Source organism: Pelobates fuscus, chromosome 2 (assembly GCF_036172605.1).
Source record: "Pelobates fuscus isolate aPelFus1 chromosome 2, aPelFus1.pri, whole genome shotgun sequence".
Taxonomy (NCBI): domain Eukaryota; kingdom Metazoa; phylum Chordata; class Amphibia; order Anura; family Pelobatidae; genus Pelobates; species Pelobates fuscus.
The window spans coordinates 257,510,267-257,534,144 of NC_086318.1; the positions used below are offsets into that span (position 1 = coordinate 257,510,267).

A 23,878-nucleotide genomic window follows, 5' to 3' on the forward strand; every position below is an offset into this window, starting at 1 on the left:
TCACGACACTCCTTAGCTGATTTGCCCTCGTGCAGTACTCATACTCACCACTGTTTCTGTTTGGCACTGTTCCTGATTTCTTTCCATTAAGCACTTCACCTGGTCCTTGTTTAGCACCTATTTAGTTTGGGTTCTCCCCTCACTCCTTGCCAGATCATTGCCTTTTGTTTCCTGTTTCCCTGGTTTCCTGTGTTATTGGCTCCTTGCTCCTTGCTCCTGGCTCCTGCATACTGTGACTTGGTCCTGTGTTCTGCGTCTACTAGTCTTCATCCTGTGTCCTCCTGATCCTGCGTTATTGTGTCCTCCTGGTCCTTCGTTGCTGTGTCCTCTGACCCTGTGTTCTGGTTCTGTGGTCCCGGCTTTACTACCAGTGATCCTGTCCCTGCAGACTTGTTCATTTATTCTACTTTTGATCTTGATGTCACTATATTAGTCTTGTGACTCTGGATTTGTGCCCTACCTGATACTCGTGGTAGCTGCACAATCCTGCCCTTACCAAAGGACTTACAGTATTTGTTACCTGCACGATTCGTGCTTATTTTGATTTACTGTATATATTTTGTGGCCGTGTGTGTGTGTATGTATGTATGTATGTGTGTGTGTGTGTGTGTGTGTGTGTGTGTGTGTATATATATATATATATATATATATATATATATATATTTGCTTTCTCCTTTGGTTCCCTGTAAATATAGATGATTCTTGATTTACCCTATTTATTTGTGTCTTGGCATTTATTTCTCTGCTGAATGGATTCCCACATTTAAAGTGACAGTGCTGTTCCAGGGCAGCACCCCTTCATGTCATTACACCCTGCAAGCAAATGTGGATAGGGAAATCACTTAAAATAACATAAAATAAGCAGCCGCTTAGTAGATAACTCCATAATTCCCACGGTATTAGGGAGCTATCTACCAAAAGGCTGAAAGACCTAAATTGGTCTTTCAGCCACATTTACTAATACTAAGTAAAGATTACTTAGTATTAGTAAATTCAGCCCCTACTCGCTATACTGCGAGTAGTGGCATGTCTAGTAAAGAGTGAGCAGCCAGTGGCTGCTCACTGTAAACCAAAAAAACAAACCTATTGGCCCCCACACCTGAACGGCGGGTGGGGGCTCTAAAGTAAAATAATGGGGGGGACCAGCCAATCAGAGTGCTCTGTGTCATTTTGCACAGCGTGGGAAAGTTCTTTGGAATTTTCCCACGCTGTGTAATTTGACTCATAACTCTCTGATTGGTTACCACCCACCGCTCAGGGGTGGGGGCCAGAGGGGAAGGACAGTAGGTGTCCCCCCCTCATTCTTATTTTGGGGCCCCACCCACCGCGCAGGGGGGAGGACAGTAGGTGTGTCCCCCTCATTCTTATTTAGGGCCCCCACCCACTGCTCAGCGGTGGGGGCCGGGGGGAGGACAGTAGGTCCCCCACCCTCAATCTTATTTAGGGCCCCCACCCACCACTGTTTACTAGACATGCCCCTACTCGCAGTATAGCGAGTAGGGGCAGAATTTACTAATACGAAGTAATCTTTATTTAGTATTAGTAAATGTGGCTGAAAAACCAATTTAGGTCTTTCAGCCTTTTGGTAGATAGCTCACATGCTGCACTGGGCAATCACAGCCATGCCATTAGTAAGCATGGCTGTGATGGCTTCTAAGGGCACACAAGTCAAACGCTTGTTTATTGGCTGCCCTGCAGCCTTTTAAAACGCGCCATTAAATCGCAGAACACTGAACTCCAACTCGAACATACAGTGAAATGTCCATGTTCGGGTCCGGAGTCCAAAAACCGTAATTTTCGGTACGAACCCGAACTTTACAGTTCAAGTTCGCTCAACTCTAATTATCTCGGCAAAGGAGAATTGCTATCTAACACAGATTTAGACAGATTTGTGAACAATATTTGAGAGAAATAGGCCTTTTGTATACATAGACAAAGTCTTAGATCTTTGAGTTCAGCTCATGAAAAATGAGGGCTAAAACAAAAGTGTTGCGTTTATAATTGTGTTCAGTGCAGTTTGGTGAAAAAAAATCTGACAACAGTGGTATAAGATACCTGTTCTTGATCATGATTTAGTTTGGATTCCAGGTCAAGGTCTGATATCTCTCATGTTCTTGCAATCCAAAAAGAATACATTCCCAGCGTGGAAGAATAGATTTTTATAAAAGGCTTTTTGTCTACATACCGTATATACTTGAGTATAAGCCGAGTTTTTCAGCACATTTTTTGTGCTGAAAAACCGGAACTCGGCTTATACTCGAGTCAATAGTCTGTATTATGGCAATTTGCATTGCCATAATACAGACTGAGGGAGAGGGGGCTGGCAGAGATCTTACTTACCCGTCCTGCAGCTCCTGTCAGCTCTCTCCTCCTCCGCGCCGTCCGTTCAGCACCTCGGTCAGCTCCCAGTGTAAATCTCGCGAGAGCCGCGGTTCTCGCGAGACTTACAGTGTGAGCTGACAGAGGGAGCTGCACAGACCGCGCGGAGGAGGAGAGAGCTGACAGGAGCTGCAGGAGATGTAAGTAACATCTCTGCAGCCCCCACAGCCCCCCCACTAAACTACCAACCCCACTGGACCACCAGGGCAGGAGCCCCCCTCCCTGGCCAGCTAGCATGCAGGGAGGGGGGACGAAACAAAAATAAATTAATAATAAAATAATAATAAAAAATAACATTACAAATAATAAATAATACAAAAATATGAAAATAATAAAAAAAATAATAAGTAAATAAAAAAAATAATGAAAAGAAAATAATAAAATTGCCCACCCCCCCAAGGCTCTGCAACACACACACACACACACACACTGCACTCATATACACACACACACTGCACTCATATATATACACACACACACACTGCACTCATATACACACACACACACTGCACTCATATACACACACACTGCACTCATATATACACACACACACTGCACTCATATATACACACACACACACACACACACTGCACTCATATACACACACACACACACTGCACTCATATACACACACTGCACTCATATACACACGCTGCACTCATACACACACGCTGCACTCATACACACACGCTGCACTCATACACACACACACACTGCATTCATTATACACACACTGCATTCATTATACACACACTGTAAATAAATATTCAATTAATATATTTTTTTTAGGATCTAATTTTATTTAGAAATTTACCAGTAGCTGCTGCATTTCCCACCCTAGTCTTATACTCGAGTCAATTAGTTTTCCCAGTTTTTTGGGGTAAAATTAGGGGCCTCGGCTTATATTCGGGTCGGCTTATACTCGAGTATATACGGTAATCTTTCATTACTCCAGTTTCAGCAACAGAAAATATATCAACTCTTGCTCAAGGAGGTAATGTAACACAAAAGTAGTTCAATGTGAGATAAATAGGACAGTCTACGTGGAGGACGTATGTTAGACTTTTTTGCCGACACATTCTTATACTCAACACATGATGTAGTACTTGAGTGGAGAATGGAGGTATCAGTGTGGAATGGATAGGCTGTATATTAGTTATGCATCTTGCTTTATACATTTGATTCCAAGCAGTGATTTCGGCACTGTGCTCATTGTGTCTGGCATTAGGACACTGTAGACATGGATAACTCATAATTAATATCAAGGAGGTAGATGATATAACCCAAAGATTAATAAGCTAACAATGTAAAACATATGCAGACATTTTGACAACCCTTGTCTCTTGTGAAATTAGCAGGTGAAAGGTGATGACCATTAATGGCCTCAATAACTAGGAGTACAATCAGAATCAGGATCCTGCTACAGAAATAAGCATCGTCTTTTGGGAATTTGCTGTGGCACCCTAGCCTAGAATGGCAAAGGCAACTACAGAGCCAAATTATCATCAACGTGATATGGATTTTCATACTGCTTCCAATTTGTTTCTGGGTTCAGGGATGTAATGGAGCTTCCTGTACCCGACTGGGTACCTCCGCCAAGGACAGCTTCCTAGCTGGAACAGGGGAAAAACCGCAGCACTTCTGGCCCTCAGTCGCCGTGGCTTGACTAGGGCCCTAGAACCGCTCCTTCCTGGAGCTGAATGGGGAATTAGCTCAAGTCCTTACAAGGACTTACCCCGTTGAATCCCTGCAAGCTGGAACAGCAGACACAGGAGTAAATCTTCTTTCCCTCCAATAACAGGACGACACACAGTTTTGGAGTGTAAGCTGGAATAGGCTTTTAATGGAGGCACACTGGCCTTTTATGCAAGTTTCCCAACAAGGACGACACGCAGGTGGACCATGTTGGGCGCAGGGACACAAAGTGAACAAACCTATAAAAACAGAGTCATACAGTGAGACACTCCCATATACAAACAATAGAATCCCTGCTCTGTGCTTGGGAGATAACTGAATCAGGAACTGTACTAATCTAACCTAATTATCTCAAAGCACAGATAAAACATAACATTTATGAAAGCCCAAAAAGTACCTTAAAAACACACAAAACCCCATAATCCCCTGATAGCCCCGATCTGAGTGAACAATATATCCAAAAATCACCCCGATCGGTTCAGGGGTTCAGGAATTTCCTGGAAGTAATAGTTTGACCTACCACAAGCATGGCCCCATGCCAGGGAAATCAGTGCTAACAGTCGGTCAAGTTCAGTAGTCTTTTACAGGTTGACGTGCAGGGCCCATAGTCTGTGGGCAAGAGGCTAGCAAGCAGGCTCCTCCAGGAGCGTGTGGCAAACTCAGGTAAAAAGGAGAGTTTGCCACAAGGGACATCATACTTAGTCATTATCCCTACTGACTCCAGATGTATTAGTTTCCTGTATTTTTTCTATATACATTACTATATTTCCTTTTTCATGTTGTCCTCTAGACACACACACACATATTTGTAGAATATTTTATATTATGTGGGTGTTGTTCTTACATACTCCAATTATAGGTATGAATGCTGACTGAGTGACATGTAACAGGTGGGTGTACATGACATGATAATGTCTATTTATGTAACTCATGGAACACAAACTATATAGCAATGAATTGAATTGAAGGTAGTGTAATATGTATATGTATATGCTTATAGGTGGTAGTTACAGGAAGAGATTGTATCCGGAAGAAAAGAGTGTTAAGACATTTAGAGTGCATGCTTTCATGTAAAAATAGTTCTGAAGTGAGTAAAACATACACGCCCACAGAAGAAGAGAAGAAGCTCACGTGTGTGTTCATTTGCTGCACTATGGACAATTATTTGTAAAACATGATTGTAAGATTTATTTTACATGGTAATTTGAATTGTATATTTTAAAGAATTTTAAGCAAGTCTGATTGCATGTTAGGTGAGAACCTTTTTTGCCCTAAGAAAAAAGAATATTTGCACCCATCCAGTATCGGCTCTCAATAACAGCGTCCTCTATGTACACACAATTCCACATGCTGCCTCCAAACACATAGAACACCAAAACAGGCTTCCATCTCATGTGCAACACTCTTTACCAGTCCTGCCTCACTTCAGTCCTCTAAAATACAAATACAAAATACAATTTAAAAAAAGAATACGGACAAGGTTGGAAATCTGTCAGTAATTTGTAGTTGCTAATATCTATTGACTGTTCGATTTACAATGACATATATAACTACAAATACAATGACCAAATAGGTCGAAGACAAGCCTCAAATTGGGCTGTAGATTTGTTTTTGTTATTAGAAGGAATTATTATAATCAGTTTCCTGCTTGTTATTCAGATAGAATTGGTATGTTGTATGTATTAAAACAGTAGGAACTGGCAGGTCAGTGGGTTTTGCGCTCAACATGGACACATTTTTTTTTGTACTTCACTTTTAATACAGCATCCAACATCTCTGCAGCTGACACAACTATTGGAAACACAACTATTGGAAACATGCTGATGTAATGTTATAGAGGTTGTGTACATGAGTACTGGAGAGAAATATGGGAGAAAATCACATTAAATGTGAGTTCAAAAGTGAACTCACAGTGCAATTCTATGAAAAAAAAAAAAAAAAAAAAAAACTTAAATCGAATGTAACATTAAATATATAGGCCCCCTTTTCTCACCTCCCACCACTTTTGGGGCTCAACTGGAGGTGGGAGTTCCTTGGAAGATTTAAGTAAGCAAATATCAGGAAGATGAATGATCTGTTTTAAAAGAAAAAAAAAAGAAAAACCAACAACTTACTTGTACTTGATGTATTGCTACTGAGGCCCATGCAAGATTTGCTGTTGCTACCTTCAAAATAAAAATAAAAAAATAAAAAAAATCTAAAATTAGTTAATTTCTGATAAGTGGAACAAGAGCGGGTCTAAAGCTTAAAATAAATTAAAATTGTAAATATAACTGGAAAAGCTTGGAAAATAGTCTTATCCCACAGAATAAGCTCAATGTATTTCTCTAAAAAAATAGCATGATATAAACAAAGTCTACAACATTCCTTCTTTATCAGCATAACATTTTACATATTTATTGTTATTGAGATTGTGATTTCCCCACCAGTGTAAATGTACAGCTAGATTAAAGAATAGCCCACTCTTCCATACATATATTTGATTTTACTTTGGATGAGCCATATTGCAATATTAATACATTTTGTTTGAATATATGATCATCAAACTCAAGTAAATGAATTTGGTGTTCTATGCAAACATTCACATAAACAGTGCATTATTGCCAGATCTATAAATATTTTAATCCATTAAAGCCTGTTCACTTCATCATCTTCTGTTTATTTTAAGAAATGTTACTCAAACTAGATACACAATGATCCATCTCTATTACATAACATAGTAACATAATACCAGTGCTTTTATATTAATATTTTGTTCTGTATTTTAGTTACTGCAACAAACAGTACTGTTAGAGTTATCCTTAAAGAGTTAACCTTTGTTTGCAATACTTGTTCATAGACACTTGTTCAGCCACACTGTTAAAATAAGCATATATGTGTACTATGTATTAGAAATTAAGTGTGGTGTTAATATGTCTGTGTGATATATATGAGCCAAATGTTCCAATGCAAAATTTTATGCAACTCTGCCCTCTGTTGTACTATCCACAACTTATCAGCCCTGTTAACTAACTCCAAGATTTTGTGTTCGCAAGCATTAGAATGGGGTGAATGTGAGTTATGCTTCTAAATGGAAATGGAAGGATACAGTGTTAACATTAAAAGGTTACTCTAAGCACCAGAACAATTTAGCATAATTGTAATCTGATCTCTCTCTAGTAACTATAGCTGGGTGATAAATTGCTTATCTAATAAACACTTTGTTCAAGATAAATATTTTCATTTCTTTTTTCCTACCACGTTGCTTTAAATGCTGCTGCTGTTGCTATTTTGACTGTGGCAATTTATGTACAAAGGGAATCTCTATGTCAAGTTTGGTTTTATCATTTTTTTTCTTTCCCTTTTTTAAAATTACTGTTTGTTATAGTAACACAATACATAACGAAATATTGATGAAGAAGCACTGGTATTATGTTACTATGTTATGTAATATGGATGATCGAGCATCATGGTATCTATTTTGAGTAACATTTTCCAAAAACAGACAGAAGATGACTAAGTTTAATGGATTAAACTATTTATAAATGTACTTACTTGAGTAGTATGATCAGATATTTTTCTTTTACATTCTCTTTTTTTATTGAGGTAAAATACATATTGGTATTCAACAATACAATAGTTATGTAACACAACCCAATAGTATTCGATGACATAATTTTGTATTAGTATGTCTAACAAAACAATAGTATTACAAGAAACTATCAATAAATTACTCTGGATCAGGGTGAGTGGTAAAAGCCTAAGTGACTAAGATTTATTTGCTAGGTGGGCACTATTATGTATGGAGCCTGGGGTGGAACAGTAAATAGCACTTGGGTCCCTCAGGGATTCCTTGCTACATAAAAGGATATGGAATTAGGAGGCCCATGCCTCGATACAGAAAAGCTCTTAGACAAGCCCCTATATCATGGGAAAATGGGGGAGGGAGGGGAGATTTACTAATATAACTGACCATGACAATGGGCCAAGGCAGAAAAGATGGTTAACTATCAGGTGGGTGAGGGCACACCATCGCCCGCAAAGACAGATGGTAGCAGACATTGGTATGCAATTAACATTTCATCTGAATATGGAGCAGAGAAGTGAAAGAAAGAGTAAAGTATAAACTTGAGCTATGTTATAACATTATCAGAAAACCAGATCAAGTTAGCAAGTCCCTCCATCCTCTGGGTATGAACATGGTCACATTGGCAACATCCCAGGAGTCAGGCTGTGCTCTGCCAGAGTTCCATCAGTAAGTCCCAGTGCTGAGAGGAATTGTGGACTGTCCATGGGATCTGAGGCGTTGTAGGATTTACCATCATTAAGCAACCATAGGGCCCTGGGAGTGGACCAGCGGTAAGTTAATCCTTCCAATTGAAGCTTTTAGGCAATCAGTTTGGATTTGCACCAGAGTAAGCTAGTTCTGCTAAGGTCTTGAAAAGGGAGATGAATACTGCTATCAAACTTAGTTTCTTGGTCACTATCTCAATGCAGGATAATGTGTCAAGGTGAAGAGGGCGGCCCCTGCGGCGATTTATTGATCGTGTATATGCCATTGAAAGAGAAGTGTTTAGCTTGTTTAGTGGACAGCACAGATGCCTCCAGGTGGCAGCTCTTCCATTGGCACAGTCTCTAGCACTCCCTGAACCTTAATAGTCTGTCGAGTAGGGCAACTTGTTCTGAAGTGTGAGCATGTGTAGACTGCATTTGCTGCACAGTCTCCCCCAGCGCCTGCAAGTCTCGTCTGAGGTCAATTATATCTTCCTCTGTGGCCTGAATTCAGGCAGTGTTAGCCTGTATTTTTGGCTGTGACCACCACTAGTTCAGCTGCCAGTATTTGTTGTATTTTCTTCAGGAGGTCTTGGATGCCGGGTTCGGTACATGGGGTGCAATGCAAGCAATATTTTCGGATAAAGCATCCGCCAAAATGGAGTTTGCATTTCTAGCATAACCGAAGAAATACTTGAACAGCAAACATGCATTATTACAAATAATATGGATGAAATGTTCTGTTGCAATTTTAAATGTGTAAAAATTGTAACTATACAGCAAAAAGTAAGAGTATACCTGCTGGTGACACAAACGGAAGGGTTCTTTTCCCCAGTGTCGATGAAGTTCCAGGATTGCAATCAGATCACCAATAGCAGTAACAATTGGTAAACAAAGAACAGACCGGATAAGTGTCCCTGAGTCCAGTCCAGTTCCTTTGGGAAACCGCTCATCCTTGAAAATAAATGAATGCAAATTCAAAATCAGTTAAATGTGTAAGTCTGTACACATAGGATTCAATCTATTGTGAAATTCATTGCACATAAATATTCATGGCAAAGGTGCATTGATGTTTTGGCAAGCGTACATGTATGACCATATAGTGTAAGTAAATACTGATTATTTTTGTCTAAATCAGGCATTTCTAAAACTTTAAAAGTTTTTGGTAGGCTTTGTATATGAGTGAGCAACCAATTTGCCTCCAGTTAAAGGCTTACTCCAACCACCATGACTCCTTCAGTGATTTAAAGTGGTCATGGTAGTAGAATATACATTTTTTTTGTAAACGTACATTTACTAAATATTAGCTTCTAAATTTATGATGTGCTTGTAACCCCAGCCCTGGCACAAGTACACAGCTGCAGGACTCTCAGAGTAACCAGTAGAGTTAGGATTCTTAAAGCAGATTTAGAACAGGAATAGCAAGATGTATTATCAGACCTTAGATTGGTTGGGCATAGCAGAGAGAAAAACACAATCAGGTGTAATCTAAATAAGAAAACCACAATACAGGCGTAGGTCATGATACCACAAGGCAAAAAAGTCAAACTAGCCTCAAGTCAGGGCAGACAATAGGTAAGGATGGTTCAAAGAACGAGTTAAGTCAAAAACACAGTAAATCAGGCACAAGGAGTCACAATATCACAAGAACTGGGAACCAGGCAAGGACCGCAAGCCAGCAAAGCACAAATAGAGGTAAGAGCATGAAATGAAAGAACAAGAAATAACTGAGGGGCAGAACAACCTGGCCCTAACGTCAAAAGTAGGACTGAGTGGGTAAAATGGGCATAACCCAATTAAGTCTAAAGAAGACAGCACACGGATATCAGTTCTCTAGAAACCCACCACGGATTTACCCACATTAAGAGTAGAAACTCAAAGGGTTAAAAAATGCAAGTATTAATATCTTTATTCAGTACTATATGTTGAACTATTACATATACAACGTGAAATCAAATGAATAAGTGAAAAAACAAATGTGCTAGTTACTTAAAAAGGAAGAATCTATGTAACCTATGTAGTCTATCTTGAAATAGCTACTGTGGTAATATCCAGATACAAAATAGATCATATAACTATTCAGATACACACGGTAAAGTATCTTTAGAGGATTAAAATAGAAGAATAGCTACTAATATGCATATGTAGCAACAAAGAACAGTTGATTGTATCCACACAATCTTTAAATCTCTGTTAGAGCAGCTAAAGTAGGTATAGAGGTGGGATCAGTTAAAGGGACGCTTCAGGCACCCAGACCACTTCTGCCCATTGGAGTGGTCTGGGTGCCAACTCCCACTACCCTTAACCCTGCAACTGTAAATATTGCAGTTTTCATAAACTGCAATATTTACCTTGCAGGGTTTACTCCTCTGTCTACTAGACAGCCACTAGAGGTCACTTTCGGGTTTATAGCACACATTTCGTGTGCAATAGCGTCGCTGGATGTCCTCACGCTATGTAAGGACCTCCAGTGTCAGTGAAATCCCCATAGGAAACCATTGAAAGCATTTTTTCAATGCTTTCCTAAGGTGAGGTCTAATGCGCGTGCGCGGCATTGCCGCGCATTCACATTAGCTTTCTCCTCACCGCTGGCCGCGCATGTTCAATTGGAGGAGCGTGGGCGGACCCTGAACCAGCACCGAGGGGCATCGGCGCTGGATACAGGTAAGTCACTGAAGGGGTTTTAACCCCTTTAGCAACTTGGGATGGGGGGTGGGAGGGAGAGGGGATCTGCAGTGCCAGGAAAACGGTTTGTTTTCTTGGCACTGGAGAGTCCCTTTAAGGACAGACCAGTGCGGTATTTCAGTAAATTCCTACCATATGTAATAACACACCGTGAGGTGAGAAAAATAGGGAACAAATATAATTTCCCTCCCTGTCTTTTTTAGTTCAGAGTTTGATGCTCAGAAACTGAAGGGTAAGGGTTAAGGATTAAAGACAACTCCCTTTAAATCTCTCTTCATCTGGGATCAGTGCAGCATAAAGCCTAAGTAGGTGCTGTATAACTGTAATTGCCCCACCAGGACAAAAGCATGCCGTTTCCCCAGCAGGATATTTGAATCCTATGTTTAGGTATCACACTCCACACTTGCTGTGTAACAGGTATTGCATTACACACTATCTATTGGTGGAATTTCCCAAGTCTTGATTGTCTATCTGAAAATCCTGTCTGACACAATTTTGACTCCCTTTTCCAGTCCTGCACAACAGTAGCTGCATAAATAAAGTTATCCGACTACATAGAGATCCTAACAAAGATTTTAAAAAATCGCCTAACGGCATCGTCTAAACTCGACGCGCGTTTCGGCACTATGTTGCGCCTTTTTTAAGAGCATTAAAGTCCAGGGAGCCCGCCGGATATTTTAAAGGGTAGGGGATATGCCAATCTAGTTGCATCATATGGCCAATCCAGTGCCACGACCTCAGATGGAAGGTAGCTAGAGAATATTCACAGCACAAAGTCAAATAGACGGTAACATGTTCTAATAAGGTCAGGTCGGGGGGTATCATGAATAACTACCCAAGGCATAATTAGGATTAATGAATACTATTTTTAGTTAGCAAACCATCATGTACATATTATGAAAGGTCAGGAAGTATTTTAATATATCTAAAGGAGAGGACACTTTGTAGTGCAGATGTACAGATAGATACTGATTATATACATCGTCATATTTATGGATGTAAAAATGTTGTCAGCATCACTAAGTAGAAAGCCCCTGTTCCTAGATGGCTATTGAAACAAAGTGGAATATATGTACTTTAATACAACCTGCACCAATTAATAAAGTTCTTGTCTCATAGATAGTATTATTAATCACAGTGTCCAAAAGACAAAGACAAAATATTTGGAAATAAAAGATTGTCCTGTCTCTGTCTGCTTTTGATGCAAAATTTAAGGATCCTATAATAAAAGTGTAGAGGTTACCTTTATGAGTGTTTTCTTTACCAGTGAGATATTGAAACATATTTTGTATATTAGTGACCATGGACCGATCCATAACTATATATAAGACTAAAATAGTAAATGGTGAGAAAGATTATTATTGATTAATTACAGGAAGGGGGCAAAGAAGAAACGTTCATTAAGTCCCTTTGGACTCAATGTTTTCAATCTATAGATCCAAAAGGACTCCCTTTGCTTCAAAAATGTATCAGTCACCTCTCCTTGTGCTTTTTTTTTTCACCAATTCTAAGCCACAGAAGTGTAGACCCTTAAAATCCCCTCCATGATATTCTCTAAGGTGTCTTGAAATGGGATTATCTACCAGATTTTTTGGAGATCTAATGTGTTCTTAAATACGTTTTTTGAACTGGCCAAAAATGTCTTCCCAACATATTTCAGATTACATTGGCAGGTAAGTAGATATACTAAACCTGCCGTATTGCAGTTTAAGAAATATGCAATTTTAAACTCCTCCTTTCCCTCAGATAGACGATCGAGACTGTGGAAATTCCACCAATAGATAGTGTGTAATGCAATACCTGTTACACAGCAAGTGTGGAGTGTGATACCTAAACATAGGATTCAAATATCTTATTGGGAAAACGGGATGCTTTGGTCCTGGTGGGGTAATTACAGTAATACAGCACCTACTTAGGCTTTATACTGCACTGATCCCAGATATTGATTTTCAAACTGAACCATTACTGATGAGAGATTTAAAGGGAGTTGTCTTTAATCCTTAACCCTTACCCTTCAGTTACTGAGTACCAAACTCTGAACTAATAAGACAGGGAGGGAAAAGTATCTTTGTTCTTATTTCTCTCACCTCTAGGTTATTACACACGGTAGGAATTTACCGAAATACTCCACTGGTCTGTCCTTAACTGATCCTACCTCTATACCTGCTTTAGCTGCTCTAACCAAGATTTAAAAATCGTGTGGATACAATCACCTGTGCTCTGTTGCTACATATGTATATTAGTAGCTATTCTCCTATTTTAATTCTCTAAAGATACTTTAACTTGTGTATCTGAATAGTTATATGATCTATTTTGTATCACCCAAAAAACAAACAAAAACAAGACCTACATATGGAGTCACCCATTGGCTTGAGGAAATTTTGTACATGTCCATTGTAACAAAATCAGTGGATAAACCTTCACTGAATTGAAAGCTAATCAATCATTATGTTAGGATGAGGCACTTCCCACCAGTGACCTGACCCACTCCACCGGCCTCAACCACTCACCGAACCTAATACCTTGAAGGCATAATGCCCCCCATGGCAGTTTACTGCACTCCATTTATGGGTCTCTGCAGGGACAGACAGACATTTCTCTTTTCATCACTTCCTTCCTTCTGTGTTTTACTGATGCTCTTGTTTGCTTGACTTCTTTGTTTTTTTGCCTAGAAATCTCTTTACCTTTGCATGCCTGGGCCTCTGCCATTATTTTTACCCCAATATGCACCTGTCAATCTGTCCTTTTTGTGCCTTTGTCATTTTGTCCCCATTTGTGTTCAAGTGTCAGTCATTCTCTCATTGTGTGCCTCTGTCAAACTATTTCCTTTTATGTATCTTATTTTTAACTCATCTTTGTGACTCTCAAATATCTAGAAGTGTGGCTATAATCCATACAGGGCAGCCCTTTTCTGTCCCACTTTTCAAGCACACCATGTGCTCACGATGTGTTTGTGCAATGGATATTGGTGGCTGGGGTTGAGAAGATGAGTGGCAGACAGTTTCTCAGCATTTGACATGGCTGTGCTACATATTTAGTAAACAGGGGCTCCAACACTTTTTCCTAATCAATTTACTTTTTATGTGTACTGTGAAGGGACATGTGCAACTTTAAACTGTGGCAGTAAAAGAGTTAAATTTAAACATAGTGTGCTTGCTTAGCCAGGCTACCTTAGTGTCAGCCATTGTTAGGAAGGAAACTACACACTATCCCTTGAGCGAAATGATTTACATCAATAAAATTGCTAATCCATTTGCTGTATAGCAAATTATGTTGTGGTTTCAATGCTTTTCTATAGAGTGATTTTACTCGAATTGTAAATACAAAAAGATAAGTCTTGCGCTCACTCCCATCACTACGGGGCTGGCAGCAATGACTACAGTACACATTAGCCCCAATATAAAGGCCAGAAGCTCAAGGAAGCAATCTGAAGAGTCAGTGTAGGACCCGCTTTAGGGGGGTCTGCCTTGACGTTGGCAGGCGGGCATTCCCTCCAATGATCATTGGAAAAACTAAATTACCTCCATTTGTCTAAATATACATAGGGATTAAGGAGAGAGCGCAGGTAACTTTTTCTTTTCTTTGGTTTTTACTCTGATTGTAGTCTATATTTTTCTGATGATACTGTTTGAATATGGTCAGAAAAGCAGCACTACCAGAACAAATCAAGTGTGATTTCTACGTAAACTGTATATGACAGGATTACAGATAACAAAATATAAACCAAAATTTTTTACAGCATTTCATGCATTCCAAATTGTGCAAATGGACAAAGATGGACACTTTCATTTTAGGAGTGTAAGTAGAGGTGTGGCCAAGGGCTGTGTCATAATTAAATAAATCATGGCACGGTGTAATATGTCATGTGTTGTTGTTCAGCTGAGGTTAAAGTTACCTAATTTCAAGGCCTGCTAAGGAACAGATGATTATTAATATTTCCTGATATGTAAAACCATAGAATTCAAATATGGTGTACTTTCATTTTCCCATGACTGTGAGTATATATAGAAGAAATCACTCTGAACAGAGCAGACTCCATTTTGGATTTCAAGCTAACAAAGACACAAATTTCTATCCTTTCTGTGGCTAACCTAGCCGGAGCTAAAGAATGCATTGTATATACAAACCAAGTGATAAGAAATGAGAACGGGGGATGGATTCTCTGTCTAGATGCTAATGGAATAGAAATAATTCTAAACCCAGACATTAGTGACAGAGAAGATTAGTAATTAATTTTACTTTCTAAATTTTACAAGATTCCCATTGTAAGTGAAAGGTGAAACTTAGTTTACGAACTGTCATATTAGAAATTACAGCAGGAATTGGAGACACACTGTCTGAAGAAAACCCTTTGAACTGACGAGTAAACTTAAATTATATTAACCATAAAGATTAGCTAAATAACGTCAGAATAGCCACCAGGAAAAGTTAACTCTTTCCTGGATAGGAATGTTTAGTGGGACGAGACTGGCCTCTATAGACCAAATACTTAAGTTGCTATCTGGAAGGTAACCACACCTCCAGTTTTCTATTGGTCTATCACCTAGTGACGAACAGAGAATTTTTCCCTTTAAAAAGTTAAGACAAAGAGAAAAAGGAAGTCAAAGAGTCGGAGTTAAAGTGAGTTGGAGTTTGGGTTTCAGATTCGGCCATGCAGAGAAATCCATGACAGATATCCACTCCAGGGCACTCAGAATTTCTTACACACCAATCACACGTCCATTCAGTTCCTGAGACTACCTACTCATCTGATGAGAATGTCTACTCAACTGGTAATTATACTGTTTTCATTTAATTAATCTAAATTAATAAAAATTTTCTAATAGCATGATATATGACTGGATAAATCACGATCAGATTTCGATATTTAGAAATCTTAGTTACTAAAGAATATATAGTTATAGCATCCCATTCTGCAGGTGGGAAAATAATAATTATATATTAGTGTGATTACATCACATGTCAGCATATCGTGATATTTATCCAGGTGTATGATTGATTTGTTGATCCAGGTGTATGTTGATTTGCTCTAAAATAAGATAAAATATCTGTTTAGACAAGTTAAAATTCAGCTTGTAGAATCCGGTAGATTATTTTTATTGGATGGTTCCAGGAAATGACTAATGAGCTGGTTTAGATGTTATTTTTTTTAAATTACATGAGAATAGGTCTTAATTACCTAGGAGGTCTAGCCAGCATTGAAAGGGTTATTCTAACTGTTAGCTAAAGTTTTATGGCCTTACGCTGCAAGCTGTGTGAAAGAAAGCTTTTCTGTGTGTGTAAACTTTCACTTTCTTTTTCTGTGAAGCCCATCATAAATCTCCTCTTGACAATTGGCTGTGTTAGCCATTGGAATGTAATACCATTTGTAATGCATACTCATGTTATACTGAATATTCATTGATTATTATCATGCATGTTACATATTATTATTATTTAAATTGTCACAATAAAGTGTATCTATTTTTATAACAAATTGTGATTTTATTTATATGGAATACATTTCACTTACATGATAACGATCTTTGGGATCTGAGAATTGAAATAGTGGGCAATTCTCAACTGTTTACTATTATTATCCCATAAATATCCCCACAATATATATATATATATATATATATATAAAAAAAAACAAATAATCTTGCACTCCACCTGATCCGTAGTCCAATGCCCGGTGCTTGTCAGCCAAAATTCAACGAACAATTCAAAGATAGCACTCCAGGGACTTAATAAAATGTAACTTTTATTTTTCTCACTAAAACATCAAAGGTGTCAACGTTTCAGCTTGATCCCCTCAAGCTTTCGTCAGGACATACTGTGCAGACAAACAAACCCACATATATACCATACAGATAATGATAACTCACCACACTTGTGAAGGTGACATGTATCAACAATTATAAAAAAACAACCTTACACATAGATCGTGCAATTAAAAGAATTCAAATCAACTATTTTACGCTAGGGGAATCAATTACTTAAACATTAGTCACACTGGCCGCATAGAATAGTAATTACTGCAATGAATATCTTTGCTAATGTGTAAACTGGACTCATAGAAAGCAGGGCTGAAAATCAACAGGAATGCTCGTGACTCTGAAAGAGTTCAGACAAAACCAATCAAAAGCATCTTTAAACATCATTATAAAGGCATATGTCCCACTGGAATTCACTCCACACAAGATCGCTAGGATAGGGGTAGATCGCCTAACTGATTACAAAAATAGACTCCACAATTAAACTCACTGGAGATTGGCCAGTTACTAGATCAAAATAACTACTAATGATCTCAAAATTAATCACACTGGCCACATAGAGCTGTGACTGATGCACTATATTCAATTTCTTAGTATATACAACGGACTCTAAAAAAGCCCATACGAGATAACAAGATTATTTAACAAAAGGATAACACCTAAACGCATGAGCACATATATCCTCAGAGTTAACTAAATCCCAGTTGTATAAGATAGGGGTGGATAACCTAAACGGTTCCAACTAGACTACCCAATTAAACTAATACTGACTTGTGTAGTTACTAGAAATAAACTCGATCTTACTCAACTATTTTACGCTAGGGGAATCAATTACTTAAACATTAGTCACACTGGCCGCATAGAATAGTAATTACTGCAATGAATATCTTTGCTAATGTGTAAACTGGACTCATAGAAAGCAGGGCTGAAAATCAACAGGAATGCTCGTGACTCTGAAAGAGTTCAGACAAAACCAATCAAAAGCATCTTTAAACATCATTATAAAGGCATATGTCCCACTGGAATTCACAATGTTGATACATGTCACCTTCACAAGTGTGGTGAGTTATCATTATCTGTATGGTATATATGTGGGTTTGTTTGTCTGCACAGTATGTCCTGACGAAAGCTTGAGGGGATCAAGCTGAAACGTTGACACCTTTGATGTTTTAGTGAGAAAAATAAAAGTTACATTTTATTAAGTCCCTGGAGTGCTATCTTTGAATTGTTCGTTATATATATATATATATATATATATATATATATATATATATATATATAAACAAATTTGAAATCTGGCACTCTACCTTAAGTGATTATCCTCAAAAAATGCCTTGGTGCTGCAGAGCGTAGGTATACAGAGAACAATGATTCAGAGCACTCCAAAGGACTTGTTGAAAAAAAGGTTTATCTGTGTGAGAAGATCGACGTTTCGACCCGCAGGTCTTTATCAAGATTGATAAAGACCTGCGGGTCGAAACGTCGATCTTCTCACACAGATAAACCTTTTTTTCAACAAGTCCTTTGGAGTGCTCTGAATCATTGTTCTCTCTCTCTCTATATATATATATATATATATATATATTGTGAGCGTGAAAGTGGCATTGTGGTTGATGGAAGATACATCAGGCCGGATTTGCTAAACTGCAACCTGAGAATTTTCAGTTAAATGCCCCAGGGAGATGTTAGTGTTTGCAATCTACATTGCTGAGGTTCTGCAAAACATGGTATGGGTCCCTGGGGCGGAGTATTTGGAGAGTAGGGTGGGCCAATGCTCCAACAGCATTAGTTGCTGTGTAACAAACCACAATTTAGATCAGACTTAAGAGTTAACTAAATTGACACTCACCTGTAGCTAGTCAATTAGTGGACAGGCCTTTAAATGAAGAGGGCAGCCTGCTGCAGAGTGAGGGAGGAAAGGACAGCTAGGAGAGTGAATGACAACTGTGTTTGTTGCAAAGACATTTCTTTTGTTTGGAAAATTGGTAAGTGGGAAAGCCACCCAATTGCAGATAGCAATTTCCTGTCTAGTAAGAGCTCTAGTAAGAGCAAGGATTTTGTTTGTTTTTGTTATTATTTGAAGCACCTGTTTTCTTATTGAATAAAAAAAGGAAAACCGAGCTGACTGTGTCCTGGACTTTATATACCCTAGAAGGCGGTGGTTACTGCAAGATCTGTGACAACCCTACCTGTAAAAGAGGTGGCTTGTTACATATGGTGGAGGATGCGGGCATCCACGTAAGCCTGAGGGTAGAAGTCAGTTAAAGCTCAACATGGAGGATGTTATCAAGGCTCTGATCCAGTCCACCTCTGTGCAACAGGAGACTAACAGGAGAGCTGCAGAAAACAGTGCAGCCCTGCAGCAACTGGTGCTGGCCCAGGCAGAGGGTGCTAAAGTCCTGGCCAAAACACAGATGGAGTGCACTGAGTCCTTGGTGAAACAGCTTGTTGTGACACAAGCGGAGATGTTTAAAGTAGCCCGGGAGGAGCAGCAAAAAGTCACCCAGGGGCTACAACAGGAAATCCAAGCTCTCTCTGGAAAATTGAATGGAGAACCTGATGGAGGATACCAGGGTCAGCCAAAGGCGATTCGGGCGAGCCACTATCTTCAGAAAATGACCAAATCCGATGATGTTGAGGCGTACCTTCTGGCATTTGAGCGCACTGCTGAGAGAGAGGGATGGCCGGCTGGTGAGTGGGCAAGCATACTGGCACCGTTCCTAAGTGGAGAGCCACAGAAAGCATATTATGACCTAGAACCAGCTGATGCAAGTAACTACAGCAAATTGAAAGCTGAAATCTTGGCACGACTGGGTGTCACCTCTGCAGTACGTGCCCAAAGGTTCCACTCATGGTCATATAATTCAGACAAAGCCGCACGCTCCCAAATGTTTGACCTCATACACCTTGCACGGAAATGGCTACAACCTGAAATCCATTCAGCTAGCCACATTGTGGAAACCCTAGTTATGGACCGGTTTTTGCGTGGTTTACCAGCTGCCCTACGTCGCTGGGTCAGCCAAAGTGACCCCCATACAGCTGACCAACTGATTGCCTTGGTAGAAAGATATGTGGCTGCAGGAGAACTGCTATGTCCTACTTCAAAGGAAAACCCTCGCAATCCTAAGCCCCATGATTCGGCAAGACCTGGTAAGACTGTTCAAGGTTTAAGGGGAGCTGAAGAGCGGCAGCTCTATACACAAAACACCAGGGGGGCATCCAGGTCTAATAGGCCTGGGAGAGGAACTGATTGGTGGACAAATTTTACGGTCAAATGTTTCAGGTGCAAAGAGGCTGGCCATATGGCCAAAGACTGTCCATTGGGGGATGAACCTATGGAATGCAATATGGGCAAAGATGAGGGAGCCCGTTCATGTTTGTTTAACTGTTATGGTACTGTTAACAATGACTATGATGATAACCCGCATAAATGCTGTGTATCTGTGAACGGAAAAATGTCTAAAGCATTACTTGATTCAGGCAGTATGGTAACGTTGGTAACAGAGTCCATAATACCTTGGGTAAAACCCGACCATGTACAGAAAATAGGCATTATCTGTGTTCACGGTGATAAAAAGGAATACCCTACTGCGGAAGTAAATATTGGAACCCAGTATGGGGATTTGAAGTACCGAGTGGGTGTTGTACCTAGATTAGCCCATGAGGTAGTGATCGGTAGAGACTTTCCTCATTTTCTAGAATTATAGGCAGCTGTACAAAAGAGGGAACAAAATTTATCAGAAATTAGTCAGTCGGCCGAGGATAATGTGTTCCCTTTTTCCGATATTGACTTGGGTTTTGACCACTGTGACGGAAAAATGAGAAAAAGGAGAAAGTACTGCCCTAAACCAGTATTAATAGGAGATAACCCAGCTCAAACTAGTGAGGCGCCTACTAATACCGCAGACAAGGATAAGGACCTAATTGATATTGGAATTAGTCCAGGTAATTTTAAAAGTGCTCAGTGGGAAGACCCCACTTTAGTGGCAGCTAGAAATGATATTAAAGTGGTAAACGGGGTTGCTAATCAGCCAGGAGAAGCCCTACCATTCCCCTATTTTGAAGTGCAAAATGACCTAATGTACCGTGTAGAAAAAAAGGGATTCAGACGTCATTAAGCAGCTGTTGGTTCCTCAGACTTACCAAAATATAGTACTAAAGTTGGCTCACAGCCACGTATTAGGGGGACACTTGGGAGTCGAAAAGACTAGAGAGAGAGTCCTTAGAAGGTTTTACTGGCCTGGAGTGTTTACTGCTATTACAAACTATTGCTCTTCATGCCCAGAGTGCCAGTACAGGGCTCCTTTCAAGACTTTTCGTAGTCCACTTGTACCCTTACCCATAATTGATGTGCCTTTTGAAAGGATCGCTATGGACTTAGTGGGGCCACTGGTAAGGTCTGCTAGGGGACACCAGTATATATTAGTCATCTTGGACTATGCGACTCGCTACCCTGAGGCCATTCCCTTGCGTAATACCTCTTCAAAGGTAATAGCTAAGGAACTTATGTTGATGTTCAGTAGGGTGGGTATCCCTAAAGAAATCCTGACAGATCAGGGGACCCCGTTCATGTCCAGAGTCACAAAAGAGTTGTGCAGGCTCTTGCAGGTGAAACATCTTAAGACCTCAGTATATCACCCACAGACTGATGGCTTAGTAGAGAGGTTCAACAAAACCCTTAAGAGTATGCTACGCAAGGTAATCGATGCAGATGGAAGAAATTGGGATTTTTTATTGCCATATCTACTGTTTTCCATTAGGGAAGTTCCACAGGCCTCCACGGGCTTCTCTCCTTTTGAATTGTTGTATGGAAGACATCCCAGGGGAATATTAGATATTGCTAAGGAGACCTGGGAACAGGAGACTACTCCTCACAGGAGTGTAATTGAGCATATAGCTCAAATGCAGGATAGAATGGCCACCGTCATGCCTATTGTCAGGGAACACATGCTGGAAGCCCAGCAGGCTCAGAAAAGCAGCTATAACCGTAATGCTAGAGTCAGAGTGTTCCAACCTGGAGACAGGGTATTGGTTCTGGTCCCTACAGTGGGGAATAAGTTCCTTGCGACTTGGCATGGACCCTATGAAATAATAGAAAAAGTGAGTGATGTCAATTATAAAGTCAGACAACCAGGGAGAAGAAAGCCTGAACAGTTGTATCATATAAATCTGTTAAAGCCATGGAAGGACAGGGAGATCCTGATGGCTTTAAAACCTGCAGAACCTCCTATAGTAGAGCCAGAAGTGAACATATCTGAGACTCTGTCTGTGCATCAAAAGCAAGAGGTCAGAGATTTCATCAGAAGAAATAGGGATGTTTTCTCGGTAGTTCCAGGAAAGACTAAAGTGATCAAACATGACATAATAACCGAACCGGGGAAAAGAGTTAATCTCAAGCCCTATAGAATTCCTGAGGCCCGGAGGGAGGTTATAAACTTAGAAGTTGAGAGCATGTTAAAACTTGGAGTCATTGAAGAATCCCAGAGTAACTGGAGTAGTCCTATTGTATTGGTGCCAAAACCTGATGGCACATGGAGGTTCTGTAATGACTACCGCAAGTTAAATGCCATCTCAAAATTTGATGCCTACCCAATGCCCAGAGTTGATGAGTTAATAGAAAGACTGGGTAAAGCCCGTTATCTAACAACCTTGGATTTAACAAAGGGTTACTGGCAGGTCCCTCTCACCGAAAGAGCCAAAGAAAAGACAGCCTTTTCAACACCCAGTGGCCTGTTTCAGTACACTGTATTGCCATTTGGGTTACATGGGGCACCTGCCACATTCCAACGAATGATGGACAGAATTCTTAAACCTCATGTTCGTTATGCTGCAGCATATTTGGACGATGTCGTCATCCACAGTACAGACTGGGAATCCCACCTCCCCAAAGTTCAAGCGGTGCTTGATGCTGTCCGCTCAGCGGGCTTAGCTGCCAACCCTTCCAAGTGTACAATTGGTTTAGAGGAAGCAAAGTACTTAGGTTATTCTATTGGGAGGGGTTTGGTTAAACCACAGGAAGCCAAAGTAGAAGCCATACAAAAATGGCCACAGCCCCTTACAAAGAAACAAGTAAAGGCATTTTTGGGTTTAATTGGATATTATAGGCGGTTCATCCCAGATTTTGCTACCATTGCTGCACCTCTAACAGACCTTATTAAAGCCAAATCCCCGGTCATAGTTAAGTGGTGCCCTGAGGCGGAAGAGGCTTTTAAGAGTCTGAAGGAAGCTATCTGTAGCCACCCTGTCTTGGTGACCCCAGATTTTTCCAGGGACTTTATAGTTCAGACAGATGCTTCTGATATTGGCTTGGGAGCTGTTCTTTCACAGGAATACCAGGGTGAAGAACACCCTATCTTTTTTTTGAGCAGGAAGTTAAACCCACACGAGAGGAACTACTCTATTGTTGAGAAAGAGTGTCTTGCTATTAAGTGGGCATTAGACTCTCTAAAATACTACCTGCTAGGCAGAAAGTTCCGCTTGATAACGGACCATGCACCTCTGACATGGATGTATCAGAACAAAGAAAATAATTCCAGAGTAACCAGGTGGTTTTTGAGTTTACAATCTTTTAATTTCACTGTGGAACACAGGGCTGGTCTGCGACAAGGTAATGCTGATGGGCTGTCGAGGGTACACTCTCTGATTTCCATGGTCGCTCAAACCAATAGGTATGAGCTGGGGGGGAGGATATGTGAGCGTGAAAGTGGCATTGTGGTTGATGGAAGATACATCAGGCCGGATTTGCTAAACTGCAACCTGAGAATTTTCAGTTAAATGCCCCAGGGAGATGTTAGTGTTTGCAATCTACATTGCTGAGGTACTGCAAAACATGGTATGGGTCCCTGGGGCGGAGTATTTGGAGAGTAGGGTGGGCCAATGCTCCAACAGCATTAGTTGCTGTGTAACAAACCACAATTTAGATCAGACTTAAGAGTTAACTAAATTGACACTCACCTGTAGCTAGTCAATTAGTGGACAGGCCTTTAAATGAAGAGGGCAGCCTGCTGCAGAGTGAGGGAGGAAAAGACAGCTAGGAGAGTGAATGACAACTGTGTTTGTTGCAAAGACATTTCTTTTGTTTGGAAAATTGGTAAGTGGGAAAGCCACCCAAT

General features: G+C 40.0%; 1 protein-coding gene across 1 annotated transcript in view; it reads right to left on the minus strand.

Moving 5' to 3' along the window:
* The window catches only part of PDE10A (phosphodiesterase 10A), a 384,873-nt gene that overhangs the window by 195,060 nt on the left and 165,935 nt on the right, over positions 1-23,878 (minus strand). The window contains exons 7-8 of the mRNA XM_063441228.1: positions 9,124-9,279; positions 6,189-6,239 (exon numbers count right to left, since the gene is read on the minus strand). Coding sequence (XP_063297298.1) covers positions 6,189-6,239; positions 9,124-9,279 — 207 coding nt within the window. The remainder of the gene's footprint in view (positions 1-6,188; positions 6,240-9,123; positions 9,280-23,878) is intronic.